The sequence below is a fragment of the Vipera berus genome (genome assembly GCF_964194415.1).
Source record: "Vipera berus genome assembly, chromosome: 3".
In the NCBI taxonomy this organism is placed as follows: domain Eukaryota; kingdom Metazoa; phylum Chordata; class Lepidosauria; order Squamata; family Viperidae; genus Vipera; species Vipera berus.
The window spans coordinates 145,628,885-145,655,108 of record NC_138204.1 but is presented as its reverse complement, the minus strand read 5'-3'; the positions used below and the strand labels follow the sequence as shown (position 1 = coordinate 145,655,108).

The window sequence follows — 26,224 nt, the reverse complement described above, 5'->3', positions numbered from 1 at the left end:
AAGGAAGAAGGGGAACAACCCCTGATATGAACATAATGTGCAGGAGAAAATTTAAATAGGATTCTTGAATCTTATACCCTAGAGAGAGCTTCTCCTTTAGGTTTTCTAAATAAGCATTTTCTGTTGCTCGCTCAAGTTGATATCAAAAGAGTTGGGCAAGTTCTATAAATAGTGTATCATTCTCAAAGGTAAGGTATTTTCACCCTGAGTAGACAGCCTTCCTAGATCGGTAAGAAAAATATACTTTTTTTTCTTTCAGAGGCACCCACAAGAGAAGTCAAGAAGAGACAAATGACAAAAGCATTGTCATGGCACAAGTCCCACCCCTCTTTTGTAACATGCCTTGTGATGTCATGCCATGGATGAAAGGGGTGGAGCTTATGCCCCAGCACTGCATTAATATAGTTTTTTTTTAAAAAAAAATACTTTATTTATTATTTTCTTATTTATTGTGTCTTTATGCCATCCATTCCCAGAAGCTCTGGTCAGCTGACAATGTCAACATGAAATGTCTCAAGACTCCAAATCCTTAAAAAATAAACAAATCAAATAGGCAAAGATAAAAGCCAAACCTTTTTTTTAACAAAAGCATCAGTTTCTGTGTTTTCCTCAGTAATACCTTTTCTCCAATGTACACTAAGGCGCTGAATTATTGCCAAGAACTCTATGCAAACACTGAAGGCAGCTTTTGCTTCAGTGCCGTAAGCAAATCACTTCTTCAACACTCGTCTGTGTAATAATAGTTTCTTCATGTTGCTTACACAGAGAAGCCTCTTCCACAGTTACCGAAGCCTTCCCGTCAAGGCTTCAAAGGGACACACGCTGCTCCATCAAGGTGAACAGTATCACCATTACCTCTTGCCAAAGCAAATCACTTTCTGAGCAAGAGAAGCAGAAACAAGCCCCTACAAGGAGTCCTCAAATTATGACCTCTCACTTAACAACCATCCAAAGTTACAATGGCACTGAAAAAAAGTGACTTATGACTTGTCCTCGCACTTACAACCGGTACAGAATCCCTGCAGTCACGCGATCCAAATTCGGTTGCTTGGCTGTCGGCACATATTTTGCGACAGTTGTTGTGTAGTTGTAGGACTCTGCAAGAGAAGTCAAGAAGAGGCAAATGACAAAAGCACAGTGCTTTTATCATTTAATTGCCATTTGCAACCTTTTCCAGGAGGCTTCCAAACAAAGCAAGTTAATAGGGGTACGTGGAGTCACTTAATGACGGCATGATTCTCTTATTAACCACGGCAAAACGGTTGTAAAATTGGGTGTGACTCACTTAATAACCACATTGCTTAGCGATGGACAATTCAGTCCCAGGTTGAGGACTGCCTGCGAAACAGTTGGTATTAATTAACCAAACAGTTACAATTAAAGGCATGATTCTCTTATTAACCACAGCAAAAAGGTTGTAAAATTGGGTGTGACTCACTTAATAACCACATTGCTTAGTGATGGACAATTCAGTCCCAGGTTGAGGACTGCCTGCGAAACAGTTGGTATTAATTAACCAAACAGTTACAATTAAAGGCATGATTCTCTTATTAACCACAGCAAAAAGGTTGTAAAATTGGGTGTGACTCACTTAATAACCACATTGCTTAGTGATGGACAATTCAGTCCCAGGTTGAGGACTGCCTGCGAAACAGTTGGTATTAATTAACCAAACAGTTACAATTAAAGGCATGATTCTCTTATTAACCACAGCAAAAAGGTTGTAAAATTGGGTGTGACTCACTTAATAACCACATTGCTTAGTGATGGACAATTCAATCCCAGGTTGAGGACTGCCTGCGAAACAGTTGGTATTAATTAACCAAACAGTTACAATTAAAGGCAAGTTCAAAGCAGGCAGATGTTTAAAAAACAGCCACTTAAGGATCCCTCACTGAAAAGAGGTCTTGCTTCCCATGGTTTTTCCAATTGACCTGCCAGTGGGGCCTCTATAGTTGAATGTATACAAGTAGTCCTCAACTTATTTGTATAAGAATCTGCCTTCTTTAGTTATAGAAGCATAGCAGTTGAATTCACTTTAGCAATAAAAAGGTCCTAACTCTGTATTTAGCTGTAGTAGGGAATTGTGGCAATTTTATATCCTTACTGAAGTGTTGATTTCTTCTGATCACGGCCTATTTTTTAAAAAACAACAACAACTAGATTATTACAATTGCTAATAGGGACCTTGGGATCACAATTGCTAGTATCACTTTAGGAAGAACAATGAATCTGATGATATATTGCTTCACTGCATTCCTGCTCCATTTCTATGGTATAAATCTTTGTAGTGATTTGACCTTTGCCAAAATGGCTTTGTAAAACCCATTTATATAGGTCTGTGCCCCTAAACACTTGTTCTAAAGCTAATCAGCCAATACGCATCAAAGCATCCATAAAAGGACTCTTTTATTATTCAGTACAATCTTTTCTTGGCTTCTGTATTCTACTTAATCTTTGGACTCTTGAAGTGATATTAGACTGATGGTCACTGTTTTCCCTCTTGTCTAAATATTCACTCTTCTCTTAATAAATACACAGAGCTGATTTTTTTTTAAAAAGCATCAATCTGTCAGCTTCTCTGGGGATTTCCTGTAACTGTGGTAAGATAGACTTGCAAAAAATCCCAGGTGTTGTGCAGTCAAAAGCACAACAGAGGAATATTACAGGTCAGTTTTAGAAACAATGTAAAATTCTAAAAGCTTATTCTATTTCTAATAAATATTGTTATAAGGCACAGATAGAAACAGCAAGTTTAGTCTTCAGAGGATTGGAATGCAAATTATATAGACATGATACATTATATATAATAATTATACATACTGTAATTATTATATCTAGTATTGATAGAGACGGTGTGGTGGTTAAAGGGCTGACCTAGAAATCAGGAGACTGTGAGTTCTAATTCCACTTTAGGCATGAAAGCCAGCTGGATGGCCTTGGATCAGTCATTTTCTTTCAGCCCAACCCACCTCACAGGCTTTTGTTGTGGGAAAAATAGGAAGAGAAAGAAGTATTAAGTATATTTGCTGCCTTAAGTTATTTGTAAAAATAATAAAGGCAGGATACAAATCATATACTATACTATATTACACCACACCACACTACACTAATACTCTGAGATGACAATAGCAATGGCATTTAAGCTTATATACTGTCACATAGTGCTTTATAGCAATCTTTGGGTGGTTTACAAAGTAAGTGTTATTTGCATACTGCTCCCAACTATCTGGGCCCTCATTTTATCGAGCTTGGAAGGATGGAAGGCTGAGTCAACTTTGAGCCCCATCAGGGTTGAACTCTAGACCGTGGGCAGAATTTGCCTGCAGTACTGCACTTTAACCGCTGCTCCACCAGAGCTCACCAAGACATCCAATCACAGACTTCCCCTGCTCTTTTACTACCTGCATAACATGCCAAGTGCTGTTCTTGGAATAAGAGCACCCTGCTTTTGGGAACATACAAAAATAAATGCAAAACTCTAACTCATAGCATGTTAGAGCAGGACATCTTTTTTTTTTACTATAGCCAGACTTAAGGAGTTATTATATGCATGAAACACGGATTTCAAATGTTAACACTCACCCTTGTTTTCAGACTTGCATGAACATACACAATATTCTTGTTTGGCTACACCTGTTGAAGCAGGTGAATTCCCTCTTGTTCTATTGGAAAATTTGGGGGCTACTTGGATGACAACACAATTATACCACTCTTGAATGGAGATTATGAGCCGTATACATAATGCTCTTTTAATTTCTCTATTTTTGTGTATGTCAGATATGCTGAAGGTGGGTAATAAATGAAGGTAACAATTAATGATGATTCAATACTGCAGTGGCAAGTGCTGAGCTATAAATGTGCAGTTCAGTTGCACCCAATCGGAAAGTGTGAATACGTGCTTCCCTGCTCATTTCTGCCTAGCCATATTAGAAAGCCAGAAGACACAATTGTGCATTAAGTCGACATATTTGTTTTTCCTAGCTTAGCAGCTGGCATGTAAGACTTCTGTGAATATGTGTGTTCCATTCATTTTAGGAAACATGGCTTAACAGTCGTAAATAATTCTTCCTTCAAAGGATTTCTGTTAGAGAAGGGGAACAAATTACTAAAATACCATAATTTTGGTAAATTGTTCCCCTTCTCTAACAGAAACTTCCTTTGAATGAATAATTTTTTATGCCTTTGTGAGGGGGAAAAATACAAATATTTATTTGACAGATTCAGACTTTCCCATTGGAATATTTATTTATTTATTTATTTATTTACTTACTTACTTACTTACTTACTTACTTACTTACTTAAATTTATATGCCGCCCTTCTCCCTAAGGACTCAGGGCGGCTCACAACAATAAAAATTAAAAAAGAAAAAAAATAGAATGAAAATTTAAAAAGAATTAAACTAGTAAATACAATGATAACATGACAATTTAAAACCCAGTAAAACCTAATTAAAATACGTAGTCAGTCCAGACCTGCTTGTTGAAACAACCAAGTCTTCAGGCCACGGCGGAAGGACCGAAGGTCAGGGGCCATCCGCAGCTCCAGAGGTAGTTCGTTCCAAAGGGTCGGCGTGCCCACAGAGAAGGCTCTCCCCCTGGGGGCCGCCAGCCAGCATTGCCTGGCAGACGGCACCCTGAGGAGGCCGATTCTGTGGGAGCGAACGGGGCGATGGGAGGTTGACAATGGCAGCAGGTGGTCACGCAAATACCCCGGGCCTAAGCTGCGAGTACCTTTTATTACAACAGGCATGATGGGAAAGCAAGCTTCCTTTCATTTATTTTTAATGTCCTAAGAAGCAAGATATGCTGAAGGCAAACTGAATTACCTTTTATGAAGATGGACTAGAATATGGGATAAATCATCTTTTGGAACTATAAAAATCAGAACTGTGTTTTCAAACCAAAGTTTAATTAGATATATTTGGATCCTAAAAACATGCCTGCTGTTATGCGGGACAAACTTTGAAGCTATTAAGAGAGAGAGAGAGAAGGGCTAAAAGGCATTTGAAGAAGGGGGGGCAGAGTGAGAAAAATGAGAAGTTCGGTATGTTTTGTTTTGACTGTAAAAAAAGCAAAAGAAAAAAAGAGCAAGAGGAGATTTTTGTCTAAACTATATGATATATCTGCTGTTGGATCAGCATGGAAGACTGAGACACCTCTTCCCACCAAATATAAAGTTTTATTCAACATTCTTTAAAATAATAATTTTATATAAATATGTAGAAAGTAAGCCCTTGACAAATTTATCCCTTTTTTTATGATGATCAACCATTTCTCATACATTTCTCATTCCCATTCTCCTTTAACATAATTGCTGGATTATACTGTTACACAAGAGACATAGGCTAGAAGAAATTTAAAGTTGTATCCATTTCTCTGACTATAGATATGGATTAATTTAAACATTATTGGCCATATAAAGTAAATTACTTAAATATTTTTAATGTTTCAGTTACTTGCTATTTTGCATTGGCTTAAAATGATACCATGCTATCAAGGAAATATTTATTCCTTTACATAAATTCACTTTCCAGACAATAATAGCAATAGCACTTAGACTTATATATTGCTTCACGGTGCTTTATAGCCCTTGCTTTATGGTTTACAAAATCAGCATATTGCATTCTGGGTCCTCATTTTACCAACCTCAGAAGGATGGAAAGCTGAGTCAACCTTGAGCTGATGAGGGTCAAACTCCTGGCAATCAGCAGAATTAGTTTGCAATACTGAATTCTAACCACCATAAGCCAGTACTTTCAGAGTACTGCCCTTATGCAAACATTTTCTAAATTAGCAGTTACAAATAATTTTGCGTTTAAACCTTCCTTCTGCTTAGGGATTCATTGGTAAGGATATAGTATCAGATATAATATGATCCTAGGAGGGCTATTCCATATGCAAATCAGCTTATGGTACAAATCAGCTTAGTGGGTAATTCCTGAAAAAATGTATTAAGGCCTGGAGAGAAAGGAGTGAAACCTATCTGAACCTTGAGGTTGAAAGCTGTGCACAAGAAGTAATAGAATTTTATTGTTATTTATTGTGCTGATGTGGCTAATTTTTCTGAAAAAAATCATAGTGTGAAGCATCATTTCTTTTTCTCCTCTTTTCATAAGTCCTTCAGTACATATCTTGGAGAATTTAAGCTATGGTGCAGCTTTACACATCAACATATTTAAGAGTGCACTTTAAAGTTGCATCTAAGGGCATGAAATATGCACGTCATAAAACTTTTCAAAGACTGATATTCTACAGTTATCCTAATCTGGCTGCTTGCATTGCCTGTATAGTATATTTCCTGATGAATATGCAAGTGGTGGTAAGCTTAGGTTAATTGCTTTTTTTATCTGTGCGCTTATGAATAGGAAGGAAGATAGGATCCCTGTTCGTTTTAATTACTGTGTATAGATATTACAACAAATTCAGTGAATAACAATTATGGTAAGAGAGTGTAATAAGATTGTTATGTATGCAGGCATCTGCATAGCAACAGCCATCAGGGGGCGTGGCCTGGACAGTTTCGGCGGGAAACCTAGGGCCAACCCCATTGGCTGTTAGCTTACCTGGCCAGGTATATAAGGAGGCCAGGTAGCCCTCATTCCTCAGTTCACTTCCCCTTCCAATAAACAGCTGAACTCACACACCGGCTGGCGTCTCTCTTGCGTCGGACCCACTACACAATAGTGGCGACGAAGGTGGGATTGCTGCCGACCAAGAGCTGAAGTCACTGGGGAAACGCTCCGCGAGCTGAAGGGAAAGGCATTTTTCCTTCTTCCCCCCACGACCGCCAGCCGAACCGGCAACGCCAAGCGCCACATCCACGACCAACTGCCGCCATGGCTAGAGCCGGACAACCCCGCGAATTCGAGACCCACCACCCCGAAACCTGGACCCGTTACCTGGCTCACGTTGAACTGTACATGCGCTTCAATCAGATATCGGAGGACAGTGCAAAGGCGGCCGCCCTGCTCTGCCTTGGGGGACCAGCGCTGCTGGAAGTCGCCGCGAACCTGTTCCCCCAGGAGGCCATCAACACCGTCGCGTACCAAGACCTCGTGGCCAGGCTCAATGCACATTTCAGGCCCCGGCGCTCCAAGGTGGCCGCACGGTCACAATTCGAGAAAAGGGACCAGCGCCCCGACGAGACCGGCGCCAACTTCCTCGCCGCCCTACGGGAAGCTGCCGTCGCTTGCAGGTTCACAAATTTGGAGGAGCGACTACGGGACCGGCTGATTTGCGGCCTACGCGACAGGCGGTTGCAGGAGCGCCTGTTCAAAAGAGAGGAGGTCTCTCTCCAGGAAGCCGAGGACAAAGGCCTCAGGAACCCACGGTCCAAGCCCAGGGGCCAAGCACACCCAGACGATCCACCCGTCCACACAGGACACCAGCCTACCTATCGGACTATGTGTGCAAGTGACCCTCACATAAGGACACCACTGTTTTTTTTATATATATACTCATAGTTATAGTAGTTGCATGTTGTTGTTGTTATGTCGGTCTTCTCTAAGGGGGGAGGGGTGTTATGTATGCAGGCATCTGCATAGCAACAGCCATCAGGGGGCGTGGCCTGGACAGTTTCGGCGGGAAACCTAGGGCCAACCCCATTGGCTGTTAGCTTACCTGGCCAGGTATATAAGGAGGCCAGGTAGCCCTCATTCCTCAGTTCACTTCCCCTTCCAATAAAGAGCTGAACTCACACACCGGCTGGCGTCTCTCTTGCGTCGGACCCACTACACAATAAAGATGATACTCCTAAAAAGCAGAAATAACAAAAAACTTGTTTTTTTGTTTGAAGCATTTTAAGCCATTTTCAGCCAAAACTGCCTTTCAAATAGCTAAGTAAAATAACACAATTTTCCTGAGATTAGGATAGCATGGAGTAGTAGCAGGATGAAGGCTTTCAAATTTTAACTGGATTTGGAAACAATGCAGGGATACACCTGGTGTTTTCACTATTGATTTCAGCTATTTTGGGTTTAAGGTCATATTAGATACCATATTAACTGCATGGGAACAATTAACATCCATTGAAAACATGAAATGGATTAGGGGTTTTGTTTATCCTCTGGGAATCATATTTTCAGGAAGTATTCAAGTATTGACCTCTTTGGCACTTTATATGTAAATATTTATTTCCCCCGTTTTATTTACTGTCAAAATGTGATTTTACAATGGGTGTTTTCTTAATAGTTCTTTCTTTACAGCTGATTCCTACAAAGAAACTCAGATATTATCACATCACCTTGTAATACACCCTTCTCACAAGGTTACTCTAGTTATTCATCATTCTGTCGCATTTATTATATTTCTCGGACATGCCTGGGAGCCTGTTGTTTTACTACTAACTATGAAAAGTCCCTCACAGTAAAATAAATAAATCAAATAATGAGAGGGAGAGGTGAAAAAAACAGAAATCTTAACATGTGTAAACATTTCCCCTAAAGCAGAAACATGCATCATTATAAGATTGTTTAGGTGCGGCTGCACCAAATAATTAAAAACAGAATCCAGTTATGTTTTAAATCTAATTTTTATGGTGGTGAACACCTGCTTTCAAAATACTACTTTAAGCATGAGAGCAAATATTTGCCAAAGGGGAGAGAGAACACAATAAACTGCTAATGTGAGAATTCAGCCAACAGCATCTCTTCTCCGTCTTCGTGCTCCCTCTGCTGTTTGTGAGGAGCAATTTTCCATCCCTGTAGTGGTGGTGTGGGCACATAACAACAGCAAGGCTTATTATTATGGTACAGTAAAAACTGACATCAGTGTAACTGAGATGCTGTGGCTTAGGGGGTAAGACGCCTGCTCCACTTTGCATCATTTAGATGATTATGCATAAATGCAACAAATCTCTATGACTATTGGCACAAATGGTGTGTGTATGGGGGTGGGCATGCAGGGGCAAGCGCTGCTCAGAAAATTGATGGCTTTGTTATATCAATTCCAGTTGTCTTCGAAGTATCCCATTTTCTCTCTGTTCTAGGAAATGAAAAAAAAACCATTTGGTTTCAAGCTTGGTAAGAATGATAGTATGTGTTTATGTGAGTGACCTGATATGAAGGAGGACACAGAAACACCTCGTTTGCATGAGAAGAATACAAACACAATGGAATGATGGCCATAAAAACATTTTAAGGATATAAAAAGTGAATCCTGTTATGAAAGACAGGGATTGTCCACCTGTAACCGCTGATCTAATTTAAAGCCCTTTTTGAAGCTAGTGTAGGTAGCTCTTAACTTATAACCATGACTGGAATTAGAATTTCTGTTGCTAAACAAGGCAGTTATTAAATGAGCCATGCACAATTTTATGACCTTTTTTTGGTCATGCTTGTTAAGTGAATAGCTCTATAAGTGAATCATGCTTCTCCCCCCCCCCCCCCCATTGATTGCTTGTCGGATGTTGACTGGAAAGGTCACAAATGGCAATGCTGGAATGCTGCAACCATCCTAAATACATGCAAAGTACCTGAATTTCGATCAGTGACTGTGCAGATGTTGTTACGGTTGTAGGTACAAGGACTCATCATAAGTCACTTTTTTCAGTGCTGTTGCAATTTTGAACAGTTGCTAAACAAGTGGTCGTAAATCGAGGACTGTAATCTGGTAAAAGTAATCTGTTCCTGATTTTGATCAAGAGGTGACAGTGCCATGTACCAGAAAAGAAAAGAGGTGAGATGAGGTCAGGAAGAACAAAGAAGTGGTCCTAGCCATGTCTGCAGCTTCCTTAAGTTCCACAAATTACTGAAATGCAGGCTGACTCTAGTCCTTAACAGAAAACAAAAGTGCAACTTATTTTTGACTGAAGAAAAAAGAATATTTCATTTGATTAAAAAAAAGTTTGCAATAAGCAAAAGATTTTTTGATGAATATTAGATTGACTTATTCAGTATTGGTACAGAGGCAATTACAATGGAGCCAATTCCCTAGAACAGAGTTTCCCCAACTTTTTCGGCTTTGTGGACCAGTAGAGGGTGAGAGGGGACGGTTCCACGCAAGTCACAGGCAGATGCCATCTTGACTTTTTTACCCTCTCCTCAGAAACCACTTGTTCTTTAAAAGCAATTGCTAAAATGACAATCTCTACCTACCCAAATTCTCACATGAATTTTGCATAGTTTTTGTTATCTTGGAGGCTTAAACGTAAGAGCGTGAACTCTCAATGGATGTCTTCTCAACTGTAAACTCAGTAAATCTAGGGAATAACACATGCCCGCTGCTCATGCAAATGGAGCACACATGCTCATGTGAGCGGGGATGCGCACATGCTTGCCTGCCATTTCCGCAGCCCAGTTTCTGAAAGGCACAAGGCCAGATAGTGGGCTGCAGCCCAAGGGTTGGGGACCCCTCCCCTAGAGGGATCATGGTCTCTGCATCAGTGGAAACTGATGAGAAGCAAGAATGCATTCCATAGTGGTGTAACTTGATTTTCTTAGATTAAGCAGAGGACTGGATGGGGGGGGGGGGTCCACAGGAGGTCAAAAAAATCCAGATGGTAACTGGGACCGTGCATCCCAAACCCTTCCACTTTTGTACACACATCAGCATCACACACAAAGGGGAAAGGCTTTGACAGCAATGTTGCAAACATCATCTTGATTTTTTTACTCTCTTCTCAGAAGCCACTTGTTCTTGAAAAGCAATTGCTAAAATGACAGTCTCCACCTACCCATCTTTGAGTGAGGGTAGTTTCCCCGCCGTCTTGAAGGAGGCGGTGGTGAGACCTCTCCTCAAGAAGCCTGCCTTGGACCCAGCTGTGTTAAACAACTTTCGTCCTGTCTCCAACCTTCGCTTTCTTGCGAAGGTTGTTGAGAGTGTGGTGGTGCATCAGCTCCCTCTGGTTCTGGATGAAGCGGATTATCTAGACCCGTACCAATCGGGTTTCAGGCCCGGGTACAGCATGGAGACGGCATTGGTCGCTCTGGTGAATGATCTCTGGAGGGCTCGGGACAGGGGATATTCCTCTGTCCTAGTCCTATTAGACCTCTCCTTGGTGGAGCAGTGGGCTAATGCCTCCTTAAGTAACACCAGCTGCCTGCAATTAGTGCAGGTTCGCATCCCACCAGGCTCAAGGTTGACTCAGCCTTCCATCCTTCCGAGGTAGGTAAAATGAGGACCCAGATTGTTGGGGGCAATAAGCTGACTTTGTAATAATGCCGCTTGGGGGGGGGGCGAAAGCCCTAATAAGCAGGCATATACATAGAATGAAGGTTACTGCTTAGCTTGTAAGCCGCCCTGAGTCTTCGGAGAAGGGCGGGATATAAATGGAATAAAATAAATAAATAAATAAATAAATCTGAGAGCAAGGAACTTTTCCTCAGTAGCTGATGGATTTATAAGTGTTAATCCTGCCTGCCTGAGCTGCTTATTTTGAAAGTATGAATTTCTTCAAAGGTGATCTTTGGAGGTATGAATTCTACTCCTACCAACAGTAGAAGCAGCAAAGGAATGCCAGGAGGAGCAAATAAGACTGCTTGCTGTTGTGTATTTACTAATTGTTATTATAGTGAGTTAAACAGAAGTTACAAGGGCTGAGGTAAAACCGCGGCAGCTTTTGACAGCTGTCAAAAGCTGCCGGGCGAAACCGCGCAAGCGCCAACAATTGACAGTTCAACACGCGCTACAGATGACAGCTCCGAGCTGTCAAAACCGGACGGCTCCGATTGGCGGAGACTACGGCGCGGGATCAGACTCACCCCTGATTGGTCAAGCCGCCGGCAGCTGTCAGTATAAATAGATGTCTTGTTCCCTTGTTCTTTGCCTGGTTCCGAATAAAAAGTTAAACTGTTAACTTGCTGTCTCGCCTGCTTCTTGAGTAAAGCACTGGCGACGAAGGTGGGATGCTGCTTGCTTAGCTGAAGTCACTACCTAAGGGGAGAAGAGATTTTTTCCCTTAGCCGAGCTGGTCACTTGCTGAAGTCACTGGAAGTCAAACTTCCATTCAACGCAAGCAGCGGCACCTCAATTACAGACAGCATGACGAACCACGGCCACATTCGAGAATTCGATACCCGCCACCCAGAAGGCTGGGAATCGCATCTGGGCCAGGTAGAAGGGTACCTGGTAGTCAAGAAGATCACGGATGACCGGGCCAAGGCGGCCGCCCTCCTCTGGCTCAGCGGCCCCGCCGTTTATGATGCCGCTGTGGGGATCTTCACCCCGGAGCCGGTCGCCACCATCTCCTATGCAGACCTCACTGAGGGGCTGAGTAAATACTTCATGCCCCTCAAGTCAGAACTCTACTGGAGAGTGAACTTCGCTCGGAAACTCCAGCTTCCTGACGAGTCAGCAAATGACTTCATAACCAGGGTCAGACATGCCGCACGTCGGTGCCGGTTCCCGGATTTGGAAGACCGAATCCGGGACCAGATTGTCATAGGGCTCAAGGACGAACGGCTGAGGAAGAAGCTGATCGCCAAGCCTGAAATGACAATGACCGATGTGGCTAGGGAAGTCATCGCATACGAAGACTGCCACGGAGACGACCGACGGGTACCGGACAGCGGACCACGGGGGTCCGTGCACCAGGAAGACGGCAGGTTCAGCGGGTCTGAGGACGACGATGGCCCCACAGATATAGACGCGGTGCAACGGCGGTTCGAGAAACTGAGGATGCAACGCAACTACAAGGGGGGCCCTGCCAACAATCAGAGGGGGCCCAACTTCCCGACAAACAGGGCGAAGTGTGCCAGTTGCGGCGGAAGCCACCCTAGGGCAACGTGCCGGTTCCGCAGTGCCAAATGCCACGGGTGCGGGAAGACAGGCCACCTCAAAGCCGTGTGCCGCAGCCGGAGCCGGGAAAACCTGCACGACCTGGAGGTGACAGCCGAAGGTATGGCCCCATATACACTCAGAGCTAGGCACAGCCCCAGAACCCCAGTGTCTAATGTAAGGGGGAGGGCGGAGAAACATACAGTCCACAGCATTCTTAAGCCCAAAATCAAGGTGGACGTCCGGATTCATGGAATTCCCTGTGAGATGGAGGTGGACTCTGGGTCCTCCGTCTCACTAATCTCATGGCAAACGTACAGGGACATTTGTAACCGAAGTAGGAAAAGGCCCGCCCTTAGACCCACCAAACTCCGCCTAGCCGACTTCCAGAAAACGCCCATTAAACTCCGGGGAAAAGCTTCCGTCCCCGTAGAGTTCAAAAAATTTAAAGGATCCCTTCCTATTTTGGTGACCCAAGAAAACAGAATAAGCCTGCTAGGATTAGACTGGTTTGAGGCACTAGGAATAGCGTTGACAGGTGTCAACGCCATTCAGCTGTCAAAATTGGAATCCGTCTGCTGTCAATTCGCGGACGTTTTTGACAGCTCACTAGGGAAGTACACGGGACCGCCCGTATCACTTAAACTGAACCCAAATGTGATGCCTGTCAGAATCAAGGCCAGAAGGGTTCCCTTCGCCTTGAGGGAAAAAATAGAAGCGGAGCTTGACAGATTAACAAACTTAGGGGTCCTCGAACCGGTAGAAGGGGCCGAGTGGGAGACACCCATAGTGACCCCAGTTAAACCAAACGGCCAAATTAGATTATGTGCCGATTATAAAGCGACCCTCAACCTCGCTTTAAACGCACATGCCTACCCGGTACCGGCTGTCAAAGACATCCTCGCGGCCATCAAGTCAGGCGCCATATTTGCCAAGTTAGATTTGGCGCAGGCGTATTTACAGTTGCCTGTCACCCCTGACACCGCTTTGGCTCAAACAATAGTCACCCACAAGGGAGCATTCAAAATTAACCGCCTTCAATTCGGCATCTCTGCAGCCCCGGGAATCTTCCAGGAAATCATGGAGAAAACACTTAAGGGAATTCCCGGGGTCTGCCCATATTTTGACGACGTCCTAATTGCAGGGGAATCAGAAAATGACCTGGCGGACAAACTAACTAAGGTACTCCTAAGGTTCAGGAAGGCCGGTCTCAAATTAAAAAGAGACAAATGCTCCATCGGGGTGCCCTCAACAGAGTTCTTAGGTTTTAAAATAGACGCTAAGGGAATTCACCCCACGGACACAAAAATTAAAGCTATCAAAACAGCACCGACCCCCAAAAACAAACAAGAACTTCAGGCTTTCTTAGGGTTAGTCAACTTTTACCACACCTTCCTACCGCATAAAGCCTCCATTGCAGAACCCTTACATAGATTATTAGACAAGGGCAAACCTTGGACGTGGACCCCTGAGCATGATAAAAGTTTTAACCTCCTAAAAAACTTACTCTCCAGCAGCACAACGGTAGCCCTGTTTAACGATCAGCTGCCCTTATGTCTCGCCTGCGATGCCTCCCCGTACGGCATCGGAGCGGTCCTAAGCCATTTAACTAAAGAAGGAATACAGACCCCTGTAGCGTTCTATTCGAGAACGCTGTCAAAACCTGAGCGGAATTACGCTCAAATCGATAAAGAGGCTCTAGCTATAGTGGCCAGCGTAAAAAAATTTCATGATTACCTGTATGGTCGACCATTTACTATTTACACTGACCATAAGCCCCTATTAGGACTCTTTACAGTAAACAGGCTAACACCACAAATATTATCTCCCCGCATCCTGAGATGGTCTACATTTCTATCAGCCTATTCATACAAACTAGAATACAGGCCAGGGAAAACCATGGGCCATGCAGACGGCCTGAGCAGACTGCCGCAGCCAATTGTTGACCCAGACCCAGCACCAGCTGGAAGGATACTGGCTATCTCAGAACTGCCAGAATGCCCCTTAACTGTCAAAGATATCTCCGCAGCTACCGCGGGAGACAAAATCCTAGGCAGAGTCCTAGGCTATGTCACCACGGGCTGGCAATATGCACCCCAGGAACCACAATTCCAACCTTACTTCTTAAAACAAAAGGAATTATCCACCCATCAGGGATGTCTCTTATGGGGCTGCAGAGTAATCATCCCTGACAAACACAGGCTTAAGGTGCTAGATAGCCTCCACGAAGGGCACCCGGGCACCATCAAAATGAAGGCTCTGGCCAGGAGCTATGTGTGGTGGCCGGGTATAGACAAACACATTGAGGCACACGTAGCTGGCTGCTATTCCTGCCAGCTGGTTAGAGCAGCTCAGCCACAGGCGCCCGTACATAGATGGGAAACGACAAAGTCACCTTGGTCCCGCATTCATATAGATTATGCAGGTCCGTTCCAGGGACAATCATTCCTAATTGTCGTAGACAGCTTTTCAAAATGGCTCGAAGTGGCGCCGGTAGCCAATACAACCTCCTCGGCCACTATACAAGTTTTAAGGGGATTATTCGCCACTCACGGCCTCCCTGATGTTATAGTTTCCGATAACGGGCCCCAATTTACCTCCTACGAATTCCAGAGTTTCACAACGGCGAACTCTATTAGGCACACCACCTCGGCTCCCTTTCACCCATCATCGAACGGCTTGGCAGAGGTGATGGTAAAGTCAACCAAGGAGGCCCTGCGCAAGATCATCTCCGGCAACTGGCACCAACGACTGGCACAATTTCTTCTCTCCCAACACACCACGCCTTGCACAACTACCGGAAAGTCCCCAGCAGAGCTTCGCTGGGGCAAAAGATTGACCACCAGACTGGACCGTCTCCACCCAGACAGGTCCCCTCCAGACCCAGACCTACCCCTCCATCATAGAACTCTCACCACTGGGCAAGCTGTCTGGGCGAGAAACTACGGGGGAGGAAACAAATGGACACAAGGGGTGGTCATCGAACAAACAGGCCCCTTGTCTTACATCATTGACATCGGACAAAATATACACATCCGCAGACACATAGACCAACTACGCCAACGCAGTCCTCAAACTATAGGGGGAAGGGGTGACGACGAAATACCGACAGAAGCACCGGCGCAAAGACTGGCACGCCAAAACTCCCCTGACCGGAACATACCATTTCAACACCCCACTCCAATCAACGCAGATCCAGCAGAGCCAAACCCCCCACCCCCGGAGCCAACCCAAGAAGCGCCAAGAGAACCAGAACATACTACCGAGACTACCCCCCGGCGCTCCGAGAGATTAAAGAAACCTCCCACATACCTGAAAGACTACGAATGGGGAAACCCAAAAAAGAAACAGTTGGGGTAAATTCAACTCAATCAGAGGGAGGGGGAAGGGGTGTTGTGTATTTACTAATTGTTATTATAGTGAGTTAAACAGAAGTTACAAGGGCTGAGGTAAAACCGCGGCAGCTTTTGACAGCTGTCAAAAGCTGCCGGGCGAAACCGCGCAAGCGCCAACAATTGACAGTTCAACACGCGCTACAGATGACAGCTCCGAGCTGTCAAAACCGGACGGCTCCGATTGGCGGAGACTACGGCGCGGGATCAGACTCACCCCTGATTGGTCAAGCCGCCGGCAGCTGTCAGTATAAATAGATGTCTTGTTCCCTTGTTCTTTGCCTGGTTCCGAATAAAAAGTTAAACTGTTAACTTGCTGTCTCGCCTGCTTCTTGAGTAAAGCACTTGCACCTTCTGGAAGCAGTCGGTCAACAAGGTGCATGCATAAAATATTTAATACAATTGGGGCTTATTTAATTTTAATGTTTAATTTGCTGGGGCTTTCTTTTTAAACCTCACAGGCATATTTTTCAGAAGGAAAAATTCTAGACCAGTGTTTCCAAATCTTGACAACCTTAATAGGATTTCAATGACTGAACTAATCAATAAATGATACAATAAATGATGCAAGCGGATGATAGTATATACCTATATACCATGTCTAACCATTTAAAAAAGTCAAATGGGTTTGTTAAAAAGTCCTTCTGAAACGGGAAGGCTTTGAAGCATGGTTAAAACCCATGAGGCAGAAAAATTTGGTGAATTTTTTGGGAAGTCAGGAAGTCATCACTAAGAAGGCCTTGCTTTCCCATCTTTTATATTTTAATGCAAAACAGAGTTCCTGATATCAAGTCTTTGAAAGAATTGTGTAAGTCTAGGCAGATTTAGAAGAACTACCCAAATGTAAAAAAAAAACCAAACAAAACAACAACACCTAACAGTATTATACAGGTTGCTTCTGTGCTAAATCTTCCTCCATAATATTTAGAAAATGTAGGACCCTTCCATAGGCAAAGGCAGCAATGAGGCAAAATCTAGGCTTCCTGGGCACACTGATCTGTGGCTTTCAGCAATTTTCATTTCACCAGTTAATTGCGTTAGCTGCAGGTTAGATAAATCTGTATTGACAGGAACTCCCACTTCCCAGTTAACTATTCTTAGGTATGAGAAAATTAAGCTGAATCTTGACATGAGGAAGACAAGGCTACCCTTACAAAACTGTGCTATTTCAGAGGTAATCCCAAAAGCACAGAGGTTTGTGTCAGCTGATCTGGGGATCCATTTATATAATGATTGATTGATTAAGTCACTGTTTATTTTTAAAGAACATATACAGGAGATTTTAACCATGAGAATATCTTTCAGGTCTTCCAACAATGCACCAGCACTACATTTTGCTGTGGCACTCATCCTCTTCTTCTCTTTTTTTCTACCTTTCCCAGCATTACAGCCTTCTCCAGAGAGCTAGGCCTTCCCATAATCTGCCTAAAGTAGGATAATTTGCATCTGGTCATATATGTTTTGAGTGAGAATGCTTGTGGATCCAGGTTTTTGTTTGCGTTAAGTTTGTTTTGGTATTCTCAGGTGTTTTTGGCAACGCCAAAAGTCCGAAAGTGTCAATAGTTTCCCATCCTTCTTCTCCAAAGCCCAACTTTTCACTTCCATAGAGTATCACAAAGTATACCATAGCATGCACGATTCTGATATTTTCTGTATAATAGGTGGGATAAAATTTAAAACATAAACACATTGGCAGCCTTTTGAAACCACCCAGGCTTCTTGCCCAGTCTGATTTTGTTTTTATTTTTTATTTTTAGATTCTTTTAATTCTTTAATAGGAAGTGGGAAACAATACTGGAAATCTAAGGAATAGCATCAAAAATCTGCATTTCCAGGAGGGCACTGGAACTCACATGGAAATAAAAATATGGGACAGCATATGTGATGACCCTGAAAAATAAACATGATTTATTTATGGAGTGACATGTATAACATGTTTAATATATGTGTGAAAACTATACCAGTACCTGACATTTGGAAGAATACCATTATTGTACTCCAGTATCAGTTGGTGTAAAGCAGGGCTCTTCAAACTTGGCCCTTTTATGACTTGTGGACTTCAACTCCCAGAATTCCTCAGCCAGCGTGCCTGTTTGAAGACTCCTGGTGTAAAGGCTAAAGATGGCAAAACTAGGGGGCAAGCGCCCAAGTCAGACAGGAGCATTATCGAAACAAAGTACAGGGACCCTCCACATCGAAGGCTGAGAAACAAACTATAAGAAGCCCATTACCATGTAAGGATGGAAGAAATATAAATAAAATTTAGATTCTGCACCTGTTACAAACAGTAAGGTTTGTAACACATGTCATACAACCCGCCTTGCCTACCCTACAAGGTTCCATCCAAAAAAGGTGCCGGAACTCCGTTCTGAGCATTCTATGAGAAAAAAAGCCCTGGTTACAAATAACAGAACGGATTGTATGATTCTACAATAGTTGATCTCTATCATTAAAAAAACCCTCTCTGAGTCCTATCCTTGACTCTTCGCTATCAGCTCCATAGGGTGAATCTGAGCTTCTAGAGAGAAAAAATATTGCCTAGCTCTGAGTGATGCTCCGAAAATGAGGAATTTTGAAGAATGATTAGCAGAAGAAAATGAAAAGTCATGGAAGGCAACTCCAAGGAGCAGTGGGAGAAAAGGCAGAAGACCCTCTTAAGAGAGCATATCTTATAATTACAGATGCTTCTGGACAGCATGCCAATCTGAGGCATTGCCAAGTCAATGGGTTAACAGCAAATCTTAAAGGATACATTTAATAGACCCCAGGTCACATTCTCCCCAAGTGTGAGAGAGTGTAGGAGTCAGCAGAAAGGTTAATTGGTGTAAGAGGCAGGTTAGCCAGATGTGGGGAACCTGAGAAGGAAATGCTTCAAAAAGACTCCATCTTAATTGGTTTGATTTAAGCCTGCCTGGAAACTTACTTTCACAATTTTCAAGATTATGTTTATTATAAACAGATGTAGTCTCATTTTTTGAGTTGGCTAGCTATGTGGGCTTGACCCCTATAGAAAGTTGCCTTTTCTTTTCACAGAAGCTTTTATTTGTAGATCGGTTTGGTTAAATCACAAGTGAAACCCAGTATTAAAAACATTTGTGTTTAACAAAAATGAATTTGCATTCAATATTTAGATTCCATGCTTAACTCTATCTGTCCTCTCTCTTGGGTTGTTGCTTTTGATACATCTGATTGCATCTTATTCCTGGGTTAAGTCATTAAAATACAGATTATGTTTTTGTGATCTACATTTCCTGGGTTCTTTTTATCAATGTTCTGTCAAAATAAAATGGTTCTCCATACTCCATACTCAAAACTCAGTTTCTTATTTAGTGGTAGCTTAGACCAACCTGTGTCCTTCAAATGTATTGGGGGAAAAGTCATAAAATTCTTAGCAAATACTGGCTTAGAATTCTGGGAATTGTCATCTTTGCAAATCTGTAATGTGCTAGGATGGAGAAATATATTGTGTAGAAATGAAACAAAATCTTGCCTTGGTAAGTTTGGTTTTGAAAGGTAAAAATGTGTTAAAAGACAAACACTTTGAGGAGAGACAGAGAACTAAATTATACTTTTTGATACATTACTTATTTTTGCTATAATGGATAGTGGATATACCCCTGAGTATATCCAAATTGTGAATCCAAATTTTGCTAGGCAATCCAAACAAAAGGAAGCTTTTCATTTGCTACACTGATTCACAAAGTTAACAAACTCTCTTCCCTTTTTCTGCAGGGAGATACCCACAACAAAACAAAGGCACTTACATACGTGTTCCTTTGGTTCAAGAGTTGGAAAGTGGGAAATGGGGTGCTAAGATCACCCACAGTGCCAACACTTCTGTGGCCTTGAATATTATGCCAGCTGCAAACTGCATTGTGGGAAAATTCCGCATGTATGTTGCAGTACTGACTCCAATGGGCATTCTCAGAACAAGACGAAATCCAGACACTGATACTTACATATTGTTTAATCCCTGGTGTAAAGGTAAGGCATATACAATGTGTATACAGTATATGATCATGATAATAACAACCACATCTTAAGCACAAGTAAGTTTGCATTTAAATAGATAGATATAGAAATATACTGTAAATAGAAGACTACCTAAAAGGAAGATAACCTCACAATCTGAATTTAAGACATTTCCTCCACTCAAGGGGTGCCTCCATTCATCATACTGAAATAGATGTTATTGAGGAAACTCTAATCTTCCTTTCAGGTAAATATAATACAATTAATGAGAAAGAATGGTAATGAGAGAGACAGGCCACAATCTCCTGGCCTTATTGAAGCCTTCTTTTGACAAGAGCAAACAGATTATGATTCCAAATGCATCACAGCTAAACTTTTCAACTAAAAAGATGACAAGGATAGAGAGAGCATTGTGGAGGGAAAGTTTAACATTTTCCTCATCACTGTGTTGTACCTGTAACAAATGACAGTTTCCTCAGGACTGTGCTGGAATTTCCATTCAACCATGTAATGGATTGCCAATATATTTTTATTTGTATATGTATCCTGCCATTCTTTGAAAGACTGCCTTGCTTTACATATTTAAGCACCCATCATTAAAAACAACAACAACTGACACGTGGAAATGATCTGCATGTTATCATTTTTTCAAATGAAACTTAAGATGCCTGCTTTTGGAATGTATTCAGGCTAATATTTTTTAATATTCCCAGAAGGACATATGCTGTTTTTGGCCAAACCTGATGGAATTACTCATCAGCACTCTGTTTGTAGACATGCATCATGTTTAGCTCATGATATTCTGAAATGACAAAGCCAGAAACTTTGGATCTGCTGATCAGGCAGTTTCTAGCAATCATTTACTTAATGTAAAGTCCTTTCCTTAATATTAATATTTTTATATAGATTTTTTTTGAGCTAAGATATTTCCTGCAAAATCCAAAAATGTAATTTAGGTAATGTGAATTGGGTTAATTCATTAAAGATTCAGCTCTAGTGGGGTTCTACAGCATCTCCAGCCTAAACCAGAAAAAGCTGTCTATCATAAAATGTTCCTCCTTGTGTCTCAATCATCACGTGAACCAAGTGGCTATTTAAAAGTCTATATTCTGTGGCTCAGTGGGTTAGGACGCTGAGCTTGTCGATCAGAAGGTCGGCAGTTTGGCGGGTCGAATCCCGAGTGCCGCGTAGCAGAGTGAGCACCTGTTACTCGTCCCAGCTTCTGCCAACCTAGCAGTTCGAAAGCACGTAAAAATGCAAGTAGAAAAATAGGGACCACTACGGTGGGAAGGTAACAGCGTTCTGTGCGCCTTTGGCGTCTAGTCATGCCGGCCACATGACCACGGAGACGTCCTCGGACAAGCTCTGGCTCTTCGGCTTTGAAACGGAGATGAGCACCGGCCTCTAGAGTTGGAAACAACTAGCACGCATGTGCGGGGGAACCTTTACCTTTACCTTTTATTCTGTATAAAAAGGGGCCATGTTCATGCCCATCACAATGTGCAACTCTTCCTACACAGATTAATCCTTTAAATCTTCTGGTGTGGAATTGCTCACAATTACAGTTACAAAGTTTCAGAGTAATTCTTTGATCTGTGGTGTGGGTGCTTAATGCTTTCACAGCTCTCAGACATTTCAGCTTAATAACACAGAATCATAAAGTGCCTGATAAGAGGTGACAATTTAATCACGCTTTACAGATCTTGCTCAAAATAGTTGAGAGTTGTGATCCTTCTTTTTTTCCTTTTTTTTTTAATTTGGAGCATGCTTCATTTCCAGTTTCAGAGAATGATGTGAAGACGAAATATATTATGTGCTGTGATAGATGAAGAAAAAGCCTGCCTTTTCTTATATCATTCAGCTGAATTAAATTCCGATATTTACTCCTAGAAAAGTACATGTATTAACCTGTTTTTATAAACAAAAATTCTGATGCAGAGGATGAAGTGTATATGGATGAAGAAGAAGAAAGGGAAGAGTATGTCCTGAATGACCTTGGTGTTATTTTCTATGGGGACCCTGAAAATATAAGCTCGAGGAGCTGGAACTATGGTCAGGTAAATCCATTTGAAATAAATGAAGAATAGCTTTTCTACTAAATGCTGCACTCCTAAATTCTGCATTAGAAAACAGATTGATTACCTCCTGCTTAATCAAATACACATAGGCAAATGAGTGAGCGTATATAGCTGACTGCCCTGTAACACATAACAGAATTAATCAAAGGAATTAAAAGTTTGAAAGGACTGACCCGGTATCTCAGTCTGGGACACTTTGGTCCAGATGATGTATATATGTGTGTTTTTGTTAGATTTATATCTCACCGTTTGTTCTAACAACTAAAAATCGCATGCACAAAATTTTCTCTTTCCATTTCCTCCTCCCTACAACAACAACACTGTGAAGTCGGTTGAACTGAGTGTCTGGCCTCAAATCAGCCAATGAGCTGAGCTGACGATGATCTAACTAAGAGTGCACTAAAACCCAGTTTTTTCCTCTCTGGTTTTGAAGTCTTAAACTTAACCATCACTCCATGTTATTCGAAAAACAATCACCACTGCTTTCATATATGGATTTCTTCACAGATTTTTCTTCTGGTTTATCTGTGAGGCACATAAATATGACAAATATAAATTGAGGAAATGTATGAGATATATTAATTGAAAAGCAGGTTCTCATTTTCTTTTAAAGGTTTTTTTAAAAAATAAATCACAATATTAATATTAATATTATTATTATTATTATTATTATTATTATTATTATTAATAATAATAATAATAATAATAATAATAATAATAATAATAAGAAGAAGAAGAAGAAGAAGAAGAAGAAGAAGAAGAAGAAGAAGAAGAAGAAGAAGAAGAAGAAGAAGAAGAAGAAGAAGTTGGAAGGGACCTTGGAGGTCATCTAGTCCAACCCCCTGCTCAGGCAGGAAACCCTATACCATTTCAGGCAAATGGCTGTCCAGTCTCTTCTTAAAAACCTCCAGTGTTGGAGCATTCACCACCTCTGGAGGCAGGTTGTTCCACTGGTTAGTTGTTCTAACTGTCAGGAAGTTTCTCCTTAGTTCTAGGTTGCTTCTCTCCTTGACTAATAGCAGTGGAACACATCTTACCTGTTTCTCATCAAAAGCAATCATGGTCGAGAACTCAAACTCGGACACCCAGTGTGGAGTAGTAGTGAAAGTGCTGGATAACAAGTAGGAACGCTTAGGTTTTAGTCTGTGTTCAATTACAGAACCACACTGGGTGACTTTGGACAAGTTATTTATTCTCAGCCCAATCTATTTCACAGAGTTCATCTTGTGGAGAAAGAAAGGAAGAGAAAGTGTTGAACTCTTTTACGTATCTAATACATAAATAAACATGTACGGTAATTATAACAGGTATCCAGCAGTTTCAACCTCTTGAAGAAGCAACTTGGCACGATTTTCTAACTGAATATAACATGCAATGGGCCCCAGATTGTTCAGATTAGGTTTCCACAATCTACTGTTCTATTCTAATTTTCAGATTAATGGGTAACTATCTGCAGTGAAAGAAGAAAAGCTCTTTGGAAGGTAACTACATAGGGAGGACATCTATAAAAACAGTGGGACCAGCAGGTTCAGGCTATAGTGATGGAGCCTGATCCTTTCTTTTATAAGATAAGCTGATAATAATTAGGTCTCTAAACAGCACTTCATCATTGTGACCGAACTTCAGTTTAGCCTTGTTATCTCCTTTATGATCTTAATTGAGAAGAGTTCAGAATCAAAGAAATAATCAATTTCTGGCATATTCAATTCCTAATTTTGTTGGTGCCCTAAATGGAACAATATCCATAGAAACTGGATCCCATCCCAGAATTTCCAGAAAATGCAGGGTAGAAATCTTTAAATGTGTTAGCTATTAGCCTTCTATCTATATCATCTTCTTGTCATCATCTTCAAGTCAATCCTGTGTAAAGCACAGTATGATCATTCTCAAGATTCTAGATACAGGGTCAAACCATGGAAAGATTTCTTGCCTCTGGGAAAGAGTAGCTTTCATACGTGTAGTAGTATAAATGTTTTTCTAAGCATAAAGCAGGTTCTAGTAGAATCTCTCAATTCTTGAAGCAGACATAAGGTTTATTGACTCATCTGTCAAAGGCAGGATGACCTGCTCTGTATAGTACTAGGTCTTCTTATCAGCTTTATTTCCACCTTGTTTAGATTATATTTCAGCTCATTCATTTAACCACAGCCTCAGTACACTGGTTTAGAAATAGGAAAATTGGTCTTTGATGCTTAGCTAATGAAATATAGAACTTGAGGGAAACAGCATTGGCTTATTTATGATGCCCATCAGCAAAGCTCTCGATGATTTCTGTCAGCAGCTTCCTATAGATTATAAATGATAGCAGTCTCTGTGATAAAAGCCTTGCGGAATACCATATGTCAACTGCCAGAGGGCCAAGTTAGAATTACCAGCGATGACCCATTCACTTCATTCTGGTTAGAAAATGGAATCACTCAGTAGACAGATCTAACCCCTGCAAGCTGTTCAAACAGGCTAACAGGATTAAATTATTTGTTACATAAAAGCCATGGTAAGGTCAAAAAGTATTGAGAAGGAACACTCTGCCAAGTTCCTCCATGCAACTCTTTGGCAAAATATCTAAAGTGAAGCCACTTTCTCATCTGGATTTTTGTTGTTGTTGTTAGTTGCAAAGTCGTGTCCAACCCATCGTGACCCCATGGACAACGTTCCTTCAGACCTTCCTGTCCTCTACCATATTCTGGAGTCCATTAAGGCTCACGCCTACTGCTTCAGTGACTCCATCCAGCCACCTCATTCTCTGTCGTCCCATTCTTCTCTTGCCCTCAACCTTTCCCAGCATTAGGCTCTTCTCCAGTGAGTCCTTCCTTCTCATTAGGTGGCCAAATTATTTGAGTTTCAACTTCAGGATCTGGCCTTCTAAAGAGCAGTCAGGGTTGATCTCCTCTAGGACTGACTGGTTTGATCGCCTTGCAGTCCAAGGTACTCGCAGGAGTCTTCTCCAGCAACATAGTTCAAAGGCTTCAATTCTTTGGCGCTCAGCCTTTCTTATGGTCCAACTTTCACTGCCATACATTGCAACTGGGAAGACCATAGCCTTGACTATATGCACTTTTGTTGGCAGGGTGATGTCTCTGCTTTTTAGTGTGCTGTCTAGATTTGCCATGGCTTTCCTCCCCAGAAGCAAGCGTCTTTTAATTTCTTGGCTGCAGTCCCTGTGTGCGGTGATCTTGGAGCCCAGGAAAATAAAATCTGTCACTACCTCCATTTCTTCCTCATCTATTTGCCAGGAATTGAGAGGGCCAGATGCCATGATCTTGGTTTTCTTAATGTTTAGTTTCAACCCAACTTTTGCACTCTCCTTCTTCACTTGCAACAAGAGGCTCTTTAGTTCCTCTTCAATTTCTGCCATTAGAGTGGTATCATCTGCATATCTTAGGTTGTTAATATTTCTTCTGGCAATCTTAATTCCAATTTTTGATTCATCTAGCCCTGCCTTTCTGATGATGTGCTCTGCATATAAGTTAAACAGGCAGGGTGACAGTACACAGCCTTGCTGGATTCCTTTCCCAATTTTGAACCAATCAGTAGTTCCATGTCCAGTTCTCACTGTTGCTTTTTGACCTGCATATAGGTTTCTCAAGAGACAAATAAGATGGTCTGGTATGCTCATCTCTTTAAGAACTTGCCACAGGTTGTTGTGATCCACACAATCAAATGCTTTAGCATAGTCAATGAAGCAGAAGTAGATGTTTTTCTGGAACTCTCTGGCTTTCTTCATGATCCAGCGTATGTTGGCAATTTGATCTCTAGTTCTTCTGCCTCTTCAAAATCCTGCCTGTGCTTCTGGTCGTTCTCGATCCACATCCTGCTGGAGTCTAGCTTGTAGAATTTTAAGCATAACTTTACTAGCATGAGAAATGAGTGCAATGGTGTGATAGTTTGAACATTCTTTGGCACTGCCTTTCTTTGGAATTGGAATGTAAACTGATCTTTTCCAATCCTGTGGCCACTGTTGAGTTTTCCAAATTTGCTGGCAAATTGAGTGTAGCACTTTTACTGCATCGTCTTTTAAGATTTTGAATAGCTCAGCTGGAATACTGTCACCTCCACTAGCTTTGT

At 41.9% G+C, this 26,224-nt stretch overlaps 1 protein-coding gene across 2 annotated transcripts in view; it reads left to right on the top strand.

Moving 5' to 3' along the window:
- Nucleotides 1–26,224, top strand: part of F13A1 (coagulation factor XIII A chain) — a 127,728-nt gene that overhangs the window by 27,644 nt on the left and 73,860 nt on the right. The window contains exons 4-5 of one of the 2 annotated variants that reach the window (XM_081324190.1): nt 19,842–20,093; nt 22,020–22,138. In XM_081324190.1, coding sequence (XP_081180316.1) covers nt 19,842–20,093; nt 22,020–22,138 — 371 coding nt within the window. The remainder of the gene's footprint in view (nt 1–19,841; nt 20,094–22,019; nt 22,139–26,224) is intronic. The other variant, XM_081324191.1, reaches the window with a different exon arrangement.